Here is a 17,397-nt window from a genome sequence, read left to right as displayed (position 1 = left end):
GCAGCAAAATACATCCAGATCTGGGTTCAAATCCTATTCGCTAACTTTCAAATACTATAGCTGCCCTTTATGAAGAGTGCCAGGTGAAAGAAAATAACAAAACTATTTAAACCCAGGTTTGGATAGGATACAGCAAATGTCTTACAAAACTCACTGCTGCAGCCATAGATAGCCTGGATATACAATGCTGTAGCCTACAGTACATGGGTGTGCTGCAGAGCCAAGGGGAAAACAAGGTATTGTTGCAGCACAGCACAGCCAGGAGCTTAAATGCAGGGTGTGAATTACTGTACATGAATGGCAGTAAGAGCGAATGCTATGGTGGATTATACGTAATTAGCTAGACATCAGTAAGAGTGGTAAAACTACACATTAGAATGGAAGTAGTTGTCACTACATTGTAAATATAGTTAAGTGTGACAATTATAGGGTGGAAATCTCAAGTGATTAATATGGAGCAGAATGTTAATCCTAATGTTGATTACGATCTAAAGATAATCATTCTGTTCGCATTGTATAGGAGCGGCATAATCATATCTCTGTTTCTTATTGTCTAAGGTGAGGTGGCTATGCACCTGATTGACCTGGTTATTTTCTCTGTTCCTGAGCTACTTGGCCTCTCGATAAATTCCAGTAGCTAGCTAACAGAGAGAGAGAGAGTGGACTAAAATCACTCCATTATAAATGATTCAATTCCCCACTCCAGGGCTAAGCTACCAGCTTTGTGCTATTGCCTTACTCCCTTTGTCATGCACACACACACAAACACGTGTCTTGAGGTAATGGAGTGTGCAGGTAGCCTGCCTGATGTGCACTGGCACTGTAACTTCATTTATACAAAATGCCCCGTTTATTTATCACAAGATCAACACCCCTGCCTGAAGCTGAGGTTCCACACAGAGCATAGGGCCATTGAGGGAGCTAAAAGCAGTGTTTTCCCTCCAGCTTCCACAAACGCACAAAGGCAGGCGTGAGCAGGCAGACACACACACACACAAGCCTCAAAAATTAACTCGCTCTCTCCCCCTGTCTCTAGCTCTCAAACACTCTGTCACACACACCTCGCCAAGGGAGAGACTTTTTACTTTTCACTTTCTTCATCCCCCGATAGCAGCAGAGCAACAGCACCACACACACAGGTATTCATATTCACAGAGTGGAAGATTGAAGTGATGTAACAGCGGGGGGCGATTGAATAGAACCCCAAGATGTGGTTGATTAGAATATTACCTAGTCAACAGGCTTGTCAAACACCATTTTCCTCTGTATTCGGTCAACCACATCTTGGGGCCAGGTTTCTGGCCCGAGATGAAGCTTTCCCCTGGAATGATAAACACGCTGAAAATGTCCATTAAAAACCCATAGAGTTGATTGACACACTGGAGATCCCTATCAGGTTATACGAGAGATATGTGACAGAGCTACAGTCCAGCGGTGTTTGTCAGAACATGAGACTTCCCGAAAATCGGTCTTCGCATGAAAACGTCCGAACGGTTTCACCTATAAACTACCATTCAATAAAAAGGGGAGACTCTCACGAACACAACCTCCTTTTTTGCTCACGGGACTTGTCTGAAGGTAACAAGTACTGCTTTATTTAACCCTTAGATTTTTTTTTTTTGTGGGTTTGAAATTGACTCAACCATTTTTTGGGGGGTTGGTTGACTCATTTTTTTTCTGGGTCTCTCTCTCTCTCTCTCTCTCCAACTGACACGCGTGCATACAAACACCACAATAACATTGGAAATGGAGTCACAAGATGAAACTGTTATTTCCGCTAGCTGTGAATGTTTTAGCTATGCGATTCTGTCCAGTTAAAAACTGAAAATGAATAACCCCAAATCCTCTTCTTTTTACCTTTAACTAAGAACAAATTCTTATTTACAATGACAGCAGGTTAACAGACTTGTTCAGGGGCAGGGGAACAGATTTTTAGCTTGTCAGCTCAGGGATTTTATCAAGCAACCTTTGGGTTACCGGCCCAACACACTAACAACCAGGCTAACGGCTGCACCTCTATGGCTACCTGTGGCGTGTAACTAAGCCGATAAGGAATCCTGTAGCAAACACACCACTATATCAGGTTTTCATTTGGAGTGGTACATGACAATAAACAGTGTATTGTCCTCTTTGCATTGTGTTTTGATCCCATTCTGGTCCCATGTGGATCAGTTGGTAGAGCATGGATTCGATTCCCATGGAGGACCAGTACGAATGAAAATGTATGCACTCACTACTGTAAATCTCTCTGGATAAGAAAGTCTGTTAAATGACTCAAATGTAGATGTATAATTAATTTTTGCATCACCACCAAGGGTTGGTGGCTATAAGGACAGTGATATGGCTTGTTTGCAGTGCAGGCAGCGCATTCTTTCCAATACAACACAATCTGAATACGCCAATCAACTATACAACTAAACTCATTTTAAAAGGGAATCTCAAAGTTCAAAGTATCTGCTTCAAGTGAGCCATAAAGTCTCCAGACCATCAGAGACAGAAGCAGATCCAAATTAAATAATAGGATCAGGTCCAGATATTCAATTAAAACCAGTGAAGCAGGAGAAATGTGTCTCTCTGACGACAAGCTACAACCAGTACAGACAGATTGTTTGCTGAGACTGTGTGAATTTGTATGTGCGTGTGCTTGTGCGCGTGTGGTCACAAGGAGAGTTGATAATTGTCACAATAATAGTGTTCCTATTTGAGCGTGGAGAAAGCCGACAGTAAAACATTAGCTCCGCTCCTCATGAGTGGCTTTGACTCGCTGTCTCTCACATATCAGATACAATCTGAAAAAGATGGCCGGCAAGAACTATGGCGAAGATAAAGATTACAATGTCTCCATCCCAAATGGCACCCCATTCCCCATATAGTGCCTGGTCAAAAGTAGTTTACTACAGAATATAGGGGAAAGGGAGCCATTTGGAATGCACCCCCAATAACAATACTGATAGATGGTGATGACAGTGGTGATGATAAGTGAAAATGGAAGATGAAAGTGATGATGACTTTGATGATAATGGCCATAACAAAGATGACAATATAAGAGAAATGCGATGGGAGACCAAACAGTGAGCCATTTAAAATCAAGGAGAAACGAGAGAAGAGAGTGGCATTAGAAAAACAAACCATGCCCTCTAAACTAAAAACTACAGCATAGAGTTGACAGGGCAGCAGCAGCAATGCAGCAGCAATAATAGAATTGTAACAAATCAGTCTCTGCAGGGAACATCATATTGGTTATTTCCAAACCACGGCCTCCACTGAACAATACGTCTACATTTCATATAGGACCAATCTTTCTGCCGCTGATTCCTCATCTCTGGGACTCCACAGGGTGGTGTAATATCCCCCTTTCACTTCACAATGTTGTATTGTCAAAATAGCACACCTTACCTCAGAAATGTTTTCACTTCATATAAAAGGTAGATGTGAAAACAATCAAGAAAAGTGTCGGGGAAGATCTTCTCTCTACCAGGTAACGCAGTGGATAAGGGCATTGGGCCAGTAACTGAAAGGTTGCTGTTTCAAATGCCTGAGCAGACTAGGTGACTAAAATCTGCTGATATGGCCTTGAGAATGACATGTAACCCTAATTGCTCCAGCTCTGTATGTTGCTCTTGTTAAGAAAGTCTGCTAAAGGACTTCAATGTAAAATGTACTCAACACTGCATTACATGAAGTTACACAGGCAGTTGGTAGCCTAGTGGTCAAGAGGTAGGTCCAGTAACCGAAAAGTTGCTGGTTTGAATCTCCGAGCAAGGCACTTAACCCTAATTCCTCCTGTAAGTTGCTCTGGATAAGAGTGTCTCCTAAAAATGACTCAAAATTAAGTTAAATCGGGAGCTTTCATAATACCATTAGTTCATCCAATAGTCCACACACCCAGGTTGTCCTTGTACCAGTTATATCTGGCTAGGTTTGTGTGTGAACTGTTTTGTACTGACCTGTCAATGATTCCACACATGTCGATTTGAAGATCGCTGTAGTTTCCTATCAGCATCTGTTGTACCTTGATGAGATCCACAGCATTGTTATCCACATGGATGTGTCTCATACAGCCTTGGAACACGTTGAAGGGGTTTCTGCACTCCTGGTTATTCTCACTGTCCGGGCAACCTGTATTAGACCAAACGACAGCCATAAATCAACGCCCATTTACAAGTAGGCATTACAAAAGACAGGTGGTCAATAAAAACAGGCCAAAGCCATTACCCCATGATCAAGGATTACAAAGATATGTTGTATCTCATACAGTAGCGAAGAAGAGTACAGCTTGTATATTCAGAGGACAGCTTGTATATTCAGGGTATACAATATAAGAAGAATATTCAGAGTATAGCTTGTATATTCAGAGGTCAGCTTGTATATTCAGAGATCAGCTTGTATATTCAGAGGTCAGCTTGTATATTCAGAGATCAGCTTGTATATTCAGAGGTCAGCTTGTATATTCAGAGATCAGCTTGTATATTCTGTGTATAGCTTGTATAGTCATCTGACAGCTTGTATAGTCAGAGTATAGCTTGATTATTCAGAGTATAGCTTGTATTTTCAGAGTATAGCTTGTACAGTATATACACTGAGTAAACAAAATATCAAGCATTAGGAACACCTTCCTAATATTGAGTTGTACCTCCCCCTTTTCCCCTCAGAACAGCCTCAATTTGTCGGGGCATGGACTCTACAAGGTGTCGAAAGCGTTCCACAGGGATCTTCCCCATGTTGACTCCAATGCTTCCCACAGTTGTGTCAAGTTGTCTGGATGTCCTTTTTTGGTGGACCATTCTTGATACACATGGGAAACTGTTGAGTGTGAAAAACCCAGCAGCGTTGCAGTTCTTAACAGAAACCGGTGCACTTGACACCTACTGCCGTTCAAAGGCATTTCAAATTTTTGTCTTGCCCATTTACCCTCTGAATGGGAAAAACATATGCTCCCAAGTGGCGCAGTTGTCTAAGGCATTGCATCTCAGTGCTAGAGGTGTCACTGCAGACCCTGGTTCGATCCCAGGCTGTATCACAACTGGTAGTGATAGGGCGTCCCATAGGGTGGTGCACAATTGCCCCACTGTCGCCCAGGTTGTGGAAGGGGTAGGCCGTCATTGTAAAATAAGAATTTCTTCTTAACTGACTTGCCTAGTTAAATATAAATACAATTAATTCTCAAAGCTTACAAAGACTTCTTTAACCTCTCTCCTCCCTTTCATCTATAGGTGAGATCAATAAGAGATAATAGTTTTCACCTATGCCAGCGAAAGTGTAAAAAATTTGGCAAAAGTCAATGGGTCTTGTGCAAGACACGTAACCCTAATTGCTCCTGCTCTGTATGTTGCTCTGGTTAAGAAAGTCTGCTAAAGGACTTCACTGTATAATGTACCAAACTCAACACCGAAGTTGAATGAAGTTACACAGGCAGCAGGTAGCCTAGCGGTCAAGAGGTAGGTCCAGTAACTGAAAAGTTGCTGGTTCGAATCTCCGAGCAAGGCACTTAACCCTAATTGCTCCTGTAAGTCGCCCTGGATAAGAGAATTTCCTAAAAATGACTCAAAATTAGGTTAAATCAGGAGCTTTCATAATACCATTAGTTCATCAGTGTCTCCTGACCCCTCCTGTCTCAGCCTCCAGTATTTATGCTGCAGTAGTTTATGTGTCAGGGGGCTGGGGTCAGTTTGTTATATCTGGAGTACTTCTCCTGTCCTATTCGGTGTCCTGTGTGAATCTAAGTGTGCGTTCTCTAATTCTCTCCTTCTCTCTTTCTTTCTCTCTCCCGAGAGAGACCATGCCCCAGGACTACCTGACATGATGACTCCTTGCTGTCCCCAGTCCACCTGGCCATGCTGCTGTTCCAGTTTCAACTGACCTGAGCCCTAGGACCATGCCCCAGGACTACCTGACATGATGACTCCTTGCTGTCCCCAGTCCACCTGGCCATGCTGCTGCTCCAGTTTCAACTTCCACCTGACTGTGCTGCTGCTCCAGTTTCAACTGTTCTGCCTTATTATTATTCGACCATGCTGGTCATTTATGAACATTTGAACATCTTGGCCATGTTCTGTTATAATCTCCACCCGGCACAGCCAGAAGAGGACTGGCCACCCCACATAGCCTGGTTCCTCTCTAGGTTTCTTCCTAGGTATTGGCCTTTCTAGGGAGTTTTTCCTAGCCACCGTGCTTCTACACCTGCATTGCTTGCTGTTTGGGGTTTTAGGCTGGGTTTCTGTACAGCACTTTGAGATATCAGCTGATGTACGAAGGACTATATAAATACATTTGATTTGATTTGATTTGATTCATCCAATAGTCCACACACCCATGTTGTCCTTGTACCAGTTATATCTGGCTAAGTTTGTGTGTGAACTGAGGAGGATATAGCATTAGTGACACTGACACTCGGTTATCCAGAAATTCCTGTTACAAGATTCCTGGAATCAGGAGGGAATAAACAGGAATCTGAGAATTCTTAAACCAGGATTTCTGTAAAACATGGGAATTCTGGGAATGTTGTGCAACCCTAGTAACAATCCTATCAGGGAATGGTGTTTTGTACTGACCTGTCGATGATTCCATGCATGTCGATTTGGAGCTCGCTGTAGTATCGATCTCCAAATCGATATACAGTTCCGAATGCATTGTATATTCAGAGTATAGGTTGTATATTCCAGAGTGAAGGCCAAGTGTTGAACACGGGAGATTTTCTAAGCATAACTGTTATTCTGCTTGATTTCCAGTGTGTGTGGGCTGTGGACACAGAGCTGGTGCTGCCTGGCTCTCTGCTAAAGGTAGTTAAATGATGTGACAAGCCTTCCAAAAAGATTTTGCTGAGGGGAAGAAGGGAGAGGGGGACAGAGAGACAAACACAGAATCCAAACAGAGAAACAATGCTCTGAGGGAAGCTAAAGTGGAGGAGGAGGAGAGTTCCCGCAGTCTGGTTAAGAAGCTCTATGCTTCTCTGCACTAAGCCCTGAGATCAAACACTACTGGTCCAAAACAAATCTTGATACACATATGCACCAACAGTTACCCTTGCCTATCTAACTGAAATTAGGATTAGTCTCTGGAAAGCCAAGTAGTATTTATGATTAGGGCGAAGAGTTTTTCCTGGTCATGTGACACAGTCAGAAAAAAACCTGAGGTCCAATGTACACAAAACATTAGGAACACCTGCTCTTTCCATGACATAGACTGACCAGGTGAATCCAGGTGAAAGCTATGGTCCCTTATTGATGTGACCTGTTAAATGCACTTCAACCAGTGTCGATGAAGGAGAGGAGACATGTTAAAGAAGGTTTCTTAAGCCTTGAGACAATTGAGACATTATTTGTGTATGTGTGCCATTCAGAGGGTGAATGGACAAGACAAAATATTTAAGTGCCTTTGAACGGGGTATGGTAGTAGGTGCCAGGCACACCGGTTTGTGTGTGTCAAGAACTGTAACGCTGCTGGGTTTTTCACACTCAACAGTTTCCTTTGTGTATCAAGAATGGTCCACGACTCAAAGAATAACTTGACACAACTGTGGGAGACATTGGAGTCAACATGGGCCAGCATCCCTGTGGAACGCTTTCGACACCTTGTAGTCCATGGCCAGACAAATTGAGGCTGTTCTGAGGGCAAAAGAGGGTGCAACTCAATATTAGGAAGGTGTTCCTAATGTTTTGTACACTCAGTGTATGATGCATGTTGTTTTCTCTCACCTCCAAAGAAGAGGTTGTTTCCTGATACCACGGGGAAAGATGGGCTGGCATGAGCCGTGGAGTCTTCCTCTTTATCCACAGTGATGGTCAGATGACCTCTCCTTGCAATTAGGTCTACTGAATGCCACTGGCCATCGTTCAGACCAAATCCTATGGACAGAAAGGAAACAAGAGTGTATTAGCTACCTATAATATAGGACATTATCCTGCTCAATTCAATATTTTGCATAACAGTCTTAGGGTGCAATAAGGATGTTTTTGTTTTTCCAGTGATTAGCTATTTAGGGTAATGAGATTGTGTTATTCTCAGAGATCAAAACTTCACAAAACAGCAACCATATGTTACTGTTGATCTGACCTGCAGTTACGTCCACTAGGATTGTGTATCTTCCAGCCTTGTGTATCTGCAGCCTGACTCTGGCCTCACTCAGGTAGAGCCACAGGCTTCCCGCCTGCTGCTGGAGGTCAAAGGTTAACAGAAGGCCCGCTCTATTCCAGGTCCGGAACTGCAGGCTGATCGCCACGCCAACCACCGCCACGGCAACCCCGCCGCCATCTCTCTGCTGCTGCGCTGCCCCTGGCAACTGGAGAAAACTCTGCGCGCCGGCGAACGTCACGGGGACAGAGACTGGCTCAGCACATGTAAAGGTCACATTGCCCTAAAAAAAAGTGTGTATATATATATATACGTATATAGATATGTGTAATGTAATGGGAAAAACCTAAATATTAATTAGTCCTCAGCAAGACGGTGAAATCAAGCTAAGGGACATCTGACCTGAGTCTATTGCAAATGGCATTAGAAGAGATTAATCTAATCAGCAAGATGTCCAGCAGGAGGACATTCATAATACATATCATAATGAGAGTCCTCAACCTTATAGGGATCTGAAGTATATGATCTCAGGACATTAGCAGAGCAAACAAAGACGATCGCTGTCATGCTAGCCAGGTTAAACCAGACTGAATTCTGCACTCAACCATTGTTTTGCTTCAATGAAACAATGGTGAGCCCAGCATTCAGTCTGGTTTAAGCTAGTAATAACATGGACCATCTTAATCAGGCTAGTCAAATGCAACTTTGTGAAGTTATGACTGAAATCATACTGTGTGTCTGTCTGGGAGTAGGGTCTAGCCATCTAATGTGTTGACCATTGTTGTTGGATGGTGGTTGTATAGTAATGATGGTTTCATGGTCTGCTGCTGGGCGAAAATGGTGTATTACAGTACTGTCTAGCTCAAAGTGATATCACAGCAGTATCTTTAGTATGACTAGTATGACTGTCACGCCCTGACCTTAGAGATCTTTATTTATTCTCTATGTTTGGTTAGGTCACGGTGTTACTCAGGTGGGAGAATCAATTTTTTCTATTTCTTTGTTGTTTTTGCCGAGTGTGGTTATAAATCAGAGGCAGCTGTCTATTGTTGTCTCTGATTGGGGATCGTATATAAGTTGTCATTTTCCGTTTGGGTTTTATGGGGTGTTGTTTTCCGTTTAGTATAATGTGCCTGACGGAACTGTTCGCTTTTGTTTTTGGTAGTCGTTATTTTTGTTTGAGTGATTCTTGACAAAGATCATGAACACTTTCCATGCTGCGCTTTGGTCCACTCTTCCTTACGACGACGAGCGTTACAATGACATTGTTGTACAGTAACTACTACAACAGCAGCAGTGAATGTGATATACTGCAACAGTGTGCTTACAGTATGCTACTGTAGTGAGCAGAATATTTTACCACTGAAAAAGAACAAAGAAATATGTCCTCAAAGTATACTCCAGAGACTGACGTCACTTTCATTTCCCTAGCATATTTATTACATTTAAACAAGTGGTCATATCTCATTTCTGGCTACTGGTATTCTCTGTGTTAGATGTGTGGGTGTTTATTAATTTCAGTTTTCCCGCATGAATTATTTCTGCTTATTCCTCCATTCGCTACTTCATTTTGGAGCAGTTAAGGTAATCATTTACAAGACGGTAAAATGTGTTTAGGAGAGAGCTAAACACCATCTAGAGGGATTCAGACTCTCTGTTCAATGAATGGACCAATCAACAGAAAAATAACCCATTTGTATTGAGGTGATTCTGTTACATAGAGGAGCAGCTAGATGCAGGGAGGTCTGATTTTCCAGCAGTTCACACACAAGGGGCGCTATGGGATTTATAGTATCTCTGTTTCCTTTTAAATACTTTTGTACTTTTGCGACTATTCCACCTGTTCAATTTTGCTCAATCAAGCTCAGCTAATGTATTTGAAAGAAAACAAATACTATTTGAATCCAGGTTAGCAGATAAATCCCAGATAATTCCAGGTTAGCCTAGTTAAATAAAGGTTAAATAAACCTATCACCAACCACCTACAGTTCAACAGGCTGAGGTAGCAAACCCGGAGGATGGCTTAAGGGCTGAAACAAGTTGGTTTTATAAATTTTTTATCAACCTCCAAGAGTTGTTACATTTTCTATTCAATTCAGTTTGCTACTTAATTCATGCACTTTGGATGGAGAGTGATATAGAGGTGATGTGTTCCCTCCTCTTTGCAAACGTACCGTGATGGAGACCTGCTGTTGCTGTTTGGCCAGATCTATCACGTTCACATCATTCCAGAGCAGGTTCTCAAGGCACCCATGGAAGTTCCTCCTGGACATAACCCTCTGACTTCCATGGCACTGGACGCCACCATAGCTAATCTTGTGAAAGAACATCAAGCCAAAGTTAATATTCCAACATGTTCTTACCTACAGTATATTATCATTATATGGGAATTTGATATAGTAACACCTTCAACAAGTGGTGATAGACCAAATGAGATTGGAAATCATTCATTGATGGCATATGTTTAGGAAGGAATAAAAAGGTAAAGTAAAGTAGAGTAGAGCAGGACAGAGCAGAGTTGAGTAGACGAGAAGAGCAGAGCAGAGTAGAGCAGGACAGAGTGGAGTAGAGAAGAGTAGAGCAGAGTAGAGTAGAAGAAAAGAGCAGAGTTGAGCAGAGTAGTGTAGTGTAGAAGAAAAGTGCAGAGAAGAGCAGAGTAGGTTAGATGAAAAGTGCAGAGTAGAAGAGAAGAGCAGAGTAGAAGAGAAGAGCAGAGTCGAACAGTCGAGCAGAGTAGAGTAGAGTAGAGTAGAGTAGAGTAGAGTAGAGTAGAGTAGAGTAGAGTAGAAGAGCAGAGTGGAGTAGAAGAGAATCGCCGAGTAGAAGAGCAGTGTAGAGTAGGGTAGAGTAGAAGAAAAGAGCAGAGTAGAAGAGAAAAGTAGAAGAGTTGAGCAAGGTTGAGAGGAAGAGTAGAGGAGAAGAGCAGAATAGAGCAGGGTAGAGTAGAAGAAAGGAGCAGAGTAGAGCAGAAGAGAAGGGCAGAGAAGAGTAGAAGAGCAGAGTAGAGTAGACCAGAGTAGAGTACAAAAAGAGCAGAGTAGAGTAGGGCACAGTAGAAGACCAGAATAGAGTTGAGGAAAAGATCAGAAGAAAAGAGCAGAGTAGAGTAGAACAGAGGAGTAGAGTAGACAGAAGAGTAGAGCAGGGCAGAAGAGAAGAGTAGAGCAGAGCAGAGAAGAAGTAAAGAGCAGAGTAGAACAAAAGAGAAGGGCAGAGCAGAGTAGAAGAGCAGAGTAGAGTAGAGTAGACCAGTGTAGAGTAAAAAAAGAGCAGAGTAGAGTAGGGCACAGTAGAAGACCAGAATAGAGTTGAGGAAAAGATCAGAAGAAAAGAGCAGAGCAGAGTAGAGCAGAAGAGTAGAGCAGAGCAGAGAAGAAGAAAAGAGCAGAGTAGAGTAGAAGAGCAGAGTAGAGTAGAGAAGAAGAAAAAAGAACAGAGTAGAGTAGAGTAGAGTAGAAGAGTAGAGCAGAGTAGAAGAGCAGAATGGAAGAGTAGAGTAGAATAGAAGAGCAGAGCAGAGCAGAGTAGAGTAGAGTAGAGTAGAGTAGAGTAGAGTAGAGTAGAGTAGAGTAGAGCAGGACAGAGTACATTAGAGGAAAAGAGCAGAGTAGAGTAGAGAAAAAGAAAAGAGTAGAGTAGAAGATTAGAGCAAAATTGATTAGAACAGAAGAGTAGAGGAGAAGAGCAGAGTAGAGCAGGTTAGAGTAGAAGAAAATAGCAGAGCAGAGTAGAAGAGCGAAGTAGAGCAGAGCAGAGCAGAGCAGAGTAGAGTAGAGCAGAGCAGAAGAGTAGAGTAGAAAAGCAGAGTAGAAGGGCAGAGTTAAAGAAAAGAGCAGAGTAGAGTAGAGCAGAATAGTAGAGTAGAGCAGAGTAAAGTAGAAGAGTAGAGCAGAGTAGAAGAGCAGAATGGAAGAGTAGAGTAGAATAGAAGAGCAGAGCAGAGCAGAGTAGAGTAGAGTAGAGTAGAGTAGAGTAGAGTAGAGTAGAGTAGAGCAGGACAGAGTACATTAGAGGAAAAGAGCAGAGTAGAGTAGAGAAAAAGAAAAGAGTAGAGTAGAAGATTAGAGCAAAATTGATTAGAACAGAAGAGTAGAGGAGAAGAGCAGAGTAGAGCAGGTTAGAGTAGAAGAAAATAGCAGAGCAGAGTAGAAGAGCGAAGTAGAGCAGAGCAGAGCAGAGCAGAGTAGAGTAGAGCAGAGCAGAAGAGTAGAGTAGAAAAGCAGAGTAGAAGGGCAGAGTTAAAGAAAAGAGCAGAGTAGAGTAGAGCAGAATAGTAGAGTAGAGCAGAGTAAAGTAGAAGAAAAGAGCAGAGTAGAGTAGAAAAGAAGAGCAGAGCAGAGAAGGATAGAAGTGCAGATTAGAAGAGAAGAGTAGATTAGAATAGGACAGAGTATAGTTGAGTGGAACAGCAGAGTAGAGTAGAGTGCGGTTTTTAATTAAACCAGGTAAATTGACTGAGAACATATTATCATTGACAGCAACAATCTGGAGAATAGTTACAGAGGAGAGGGCATGAATGAGCCAATTGAAAACTGGGGATGATTAGGTGGCCATGACGGTATGAGGGCCAGATTGGGAATTTAGCCAGGTCAACGGGTTAACACCCCTACCATAAGTGTCATGAGATCTTCAGTGACCTCAGAAAGTCAGGACACACATTTAACGTCCCATCTGAAAGACAGCACCCTACACAGGGCAATGTCCCCAATCACTGCCCTGGGGAATTGGGATATTTTTTCAGACCAGAGGAAAGGTTGCCTCCTACAGGCCATCCAACAAATTCTGGTATCCCATCCAGGACCGACCCTGCTTAGCTTCAGAAGCAAGTCAGCAGTGGGATGCAGGGTGGTATGCTGCTGGCTATGAAGTAGAGCAGAGCAGAAGAGAAGAGTAGAGCAGAAGAGACGAGACGAGTAGTGTAGAGTAGAAGAGTAAAGCAGAGCAGAACAGAATAGAGCAGAGTAGCATAGAGCAGAGCGCAGAAGAGTAGATTAAATAAATTATCCCAATCTGTGTATTCAGGTAGGGACTACAATGGCAATGTACATAAATGTCTCAATAGGACTCATGTAGATTATGATCAGTAGCTCAACTGTGTTTCAATTTCAATAGAAAAGTATTTCTATAGGCCATTTATTAAAACCGTCTAGAAATATTGTATGGAGGTTGGGTTAATCTTATTCATTAGCGGCCTTTAATGAATCCCTCTTGGAGAGAATTCAATGGCATAATCAAGACCCGTGCTACAAAGCTATATTTATTTGGAGTGTGTGTCTTCTATGTGTTTAATTCGTACAGTATCTATGAATGCATCGGTTAGAGACAAATGGAGGGTAATATTTGAAAGAACAAGCATGCAGGAATGGTTTTTGTGTGTGTGTGCGTGTGTGGAATTATTTGAGAAACAGGTCACAGACAACACACCTTGTTTATCTCGGAAGGACTGAGTTCTGCAGGAACCTGGATTTGCTGAGAGCTTTTGTCCACAGTGAAGTTGAGGTGGCCACTAAAGCGCTCGATGGCTACGTGGTGCCAGTGCTGGTCATCTAGAAGACTACCCAGTGACACAACCATGTGGCTCTCAGGACCAGGAGTGACACTTTTATCTGGAATACAACAGAGACACAGAAAGAAAACCATACATTAATCACAGAGGAAAACGTGTTCTGGTAATAGTCTGATATAAGTGTTTTCCTTTCTTGGACAGGCAATGCTAGAATAAGGAAATGCTGTACGTTTCAAGCAGTGGAGACTGGTGAGTCGAGGATGGCTCATAGACTACATTTAAAAAAATCTAATTCCAAAATCATGGGCATTAATATGGAGTTGGTCCCCGTTTGCTGTGATAACACCCTCCTCTCTTCTGGGAAGGCTTTCCTCTAGATGTTGGAACATTGCTGCGGGGAATTTCTTCCGTTCAGCCATGAGAGCATTAGTGAGGTTGGGCACTGATGTTGGGCGGTTAGGCCTGGCTCGCAGGCTCCATTATTCCTCATCCAGCAAACTTTACAGATGGCACTATGCATTCGGGCAGGTAGTGTTCTCCTGGCATCCGCCAAACCCAGATTCGCAGACGAATCACGCTTCACCTGACAGATCAGGTCCCCCAGATGGTGAAGCGTGATTCATCACTTCAGAGAATGCATTTCCACTGAGTCCAATGGCAGCAAGCTTTACACCACTCCAGCCAATGCTTTGCATTGCGCATGGTGATCTTAGGCTTGTGTGCGGCTGCTAGGCCATGGAAACCCATTTCATGAAGCTCCTGATAAACAGTTATTGTGCTGAAGTTGCTTCCAGAGGCAGTTTGGAACTCGGCAGTGAGTGTTGTAATCGACACACGCTTCAGCACTCGGCGGTCCCGTTCTGTGAGCTTGTGTGGCCTACCACTTCACGGCTGAGCGGTTATCGCTCCTAGACATTTCCACTTCACAACAACAGCACTTACAGTTGACCGGGGCAGCTCTAGCAGGGCAGATATTTGACGAACTGAGCTCTTCAGTAAGACCATTCTCCTGCCTGTAATTGTCTTTGGAGATTGCATGGCTGTGTGCTAAATTGTATACACCTGTCAGCAAAGGGTGTTGCTGAAATATCTGCTTCGACTCATTTGAAGTGGTGTCCACATACATTTGTATATATACATATATAGTGTAGTTATGACTGGAGTGGAATGGTATATTATACATGGAAACCATGTTTTTTTATGTGTTTGATACCATTCCATTAATTCCATTCCAACCATTACTGTGAGACCGCCACCACTGGTTTCCAGTGTTTATGTCACCACATACTAAATCATTCAAGAGACACAAACATCAGTAAGAGAGATGCCAGTCAACTACTCAATATATTAATCCACATGGCTTCATCTGTGCAATCAACCGAAAATGCTGACAAAACCGGCTCAGCACCTGATTCTGCGTCTGCAATCACGCGCGTGTTGATTTTGTTTATCCCCACCAGATGCGTTCATGACACGTAAGTTAAAATACCAAAACCAACTGTGAACCAAACATACTGAACAAAAATATAAATGCAATATGAAACAGTTAATGATTTTACTGAGTTAAAGTTCACATAAGGAAATCAGTCAATTGAAATAAATTCATTAGGCCCTAATCTATGGGCTTCACATGACTGTGTATACAGCTATGCATCTGTTGGTCACAGATACCTTTAAAAAAAAGGTAAGGCTGTGGATCGGAAAATCAGTCACTAGTCACTTTAGCAGGGGTGCAGCCTTGGAGGGCATAGGCCCACCCATGGCAGAGCCAGGCCCAGCCAATCAGAAGTAGTTTTTTCCTACAAAAGGGCTTTATTACAGACATAAATACTCCTCAGTTTCATCAGCTGTCTGGATGGCTGGTCTCAGACGATCCTGCAGGTGAAGAAGCCGGATGTGGAGGTCCTGGATTGCTGTGGTTACATGTGGTCTGCTGTTATGAGGCTGGTTGGACGAACTGCCAAATTTTCTAAAACAATGTTGGAGGCAGCTTTTGGTAGAGAAATTAACATTCAATTATATGGCAAAAGCTCTGGTCGACATTCCTGCAGTCAGGATTTCAATTGCACCCTCCCTCCCTTTAGACATCTGCGGCACTCTCTTGTGTGACAAAACTGCACATTTTAGAGTGGCCTTTTATTGTCCCCAGCACAAGGTGCACCTATGTAATGATCATGCTGTTTAATCTGCTTCTTGAAATGCCACACCTGTCAGGTGGATGGATTATTTTGGAAAAGGAGAAATGCTCACTAACAGGGATGTAAACAGATTTGTGTACAACATTTTTGAGAAATAAGCTTCTTGTGCGTATGATACATGGGACCAACACAACATGTTGCATTTACATTTTTGTTCACTATTGCTAGCAAATTTGTCCTGGAAAATAAACATTATGTTGTTGTTTTACCTGAAATGCATATGGTCCTTTTTTTTATGTTGCTGGATCTTTGTATAATTTTGACCCATGTTGAGTCATACAAAATCCTGTGTTCTCCACTCTGACAATTAATCCACAGATAAAAAGGGGAAACCTAGTGCATTCTTCTTCTTCTTCTTCTGATTTTATATGGCAGTTGGCAACCAACTATAAGGAGCATTACCACAATGAAATTGCCTGGAGTGTGACACTCGTTCATCTTTCAATCACCCACGTGGGTATATTCTCCTAAAAAACAATGAGGAGATGGCAGAGGCGGGACTTGCAGCACGCCAAACATGTCAAATAGAACCAAGTTCTTTTTCAGCACCTGGCTAGGCAGAAGCCCATTGATGGCATCAGAAGTTTCGACGAAATGATTGAATAGCAGATACAGTATTTGTACATTTATTTTGCAACGCTTGCACACGCAACGCGTGCGGTGTGGTAGGCGTGTAAGTGACTTAGTGAAAAAAACTTTATCACAATCCATGACTTAATGGCCCATACCAAAAAGATAAAATGAAGATACATGAGTGTGCTGCCTTTGAGAAGACAGACGTCATAAGGTTGAACAGGGTTGGTGTCTTGAAGGCTCAGTGTTTTAAACTACAGTAGCTTTTTAACTGTTTTTCTGGCATGAGACTCGGGATATCTGGCAATCTATTCCCTACATAGTGCACTACCTTTGAAGTAGAGCACTATATAGCAAATAGGGTGCCACATGGGAGACACACAGCCACATTGAGAAACCATGAACTTCACAGTCATTTAATACTTGTTGGGGACTTTCTTGTACAGTATACCATACCAACCATACTGGCTAAAGAAAGAAGCCCAATAAGTAATTATGCATCATTTAAAAAACTGCAGCTTGTAAAAGATAGCAGGACATAATTCATGATATAGTATGAACTCTAGCAGGTCCAACTTTACAGTCCGCAACCTCACAACATGTTGGGTGAATGTTTTTGTCTTACAGTAAATAACAAACCTGGGTTCAAATACAATTTTAAATATTTCAAATACTTTAAGCATTTGCTTTAGCCTGTCTGTAGTGCTAGATGGGTGGGGTTCTGATGTTTTGGGACTACTATTGGTTCCATTGTACCAGGCAAGCTCAAGTAAGCTTCAAATAGTATTTGAACCCAGGTCTGGAAAAGAAGCAGTGCAGTACTGTGGTGCCAGGGGTGAAGGAATGAGTGAAGCAAATGCACTCCATAATTAAATATGTATTAGACATTCTTCGGAGAAGCTGGTTATAGCGGAGAGGTCTGCATCCCAAATGGCACCCTAATCCCTACATAGTGCACTACTTTTGATTAGAATTTTAAAGGGCCCTGGTCAAAAGTAGTGAACTATATAGGGAATAGTCATTTGGGACGTACATAGAGGCTACAACATC

At 42.5% G+C, this 17,397-nt stretch overlaps 1 protein-coding gene across 2 annotated transcripts in view; it reads right to left on the bottom strand.

The window, feature by feature from the left end:
• Positions 1-17,397, bottom strand: part of cntnap3 (contactin associated protein family member 3) — a 216,530-nt gene that overhangs the window by 102,530 nt on the left and 96,603 nt on the right. For both annotated transcript variants that reach the window (XM_020484881.2, XM_031826267.1), the window contains exons 6-10: positions 13,495-13,676; positions 10,245-10,385; positions 8,053-8,353; positions 7,695-7,844; positions 3,948-4,119 (exon numbers count right to left, since the gene is read on the bottom strand). In XM_020484881.2, coding sequence (XP_020340470.1) covers positions 3,948-4,119; positions 7,695-7,844; positions 8,053-8,353; positions 10,245-10,385; positions 13,495-13,676 — 946 coding nt within the window. The remainder of the gene's footprint in view (positions 1-3,947; positions 4,120-7,694; positions 7,845-8,052; positions 8,354-10,244; positions 10,386-13,494; positions 13,677-17,397) is intronic.

Source organism: Oncorhynchus kisutch, linkage group LG6, assembly GCF_002021735.2.
Source record: "Oncorhynchus kisutch isolate 150728-3 linkage group LG6, Okis_V2, whole genome shotgun sequence".
NCBI classification, from domain to species: domain Eukaryota; kingdom Metazoa; phylum Chordata; class Actinopteri; order Salmoniformes; family Salmonidae; genus Oncorhynchus; species Oncorhynchus kisutch.
The sequence above is the reverse complement of the archived record's forward strand: the minus strand, read 5'-3'. Positions and strand labels throughout refer to the sequence as shown.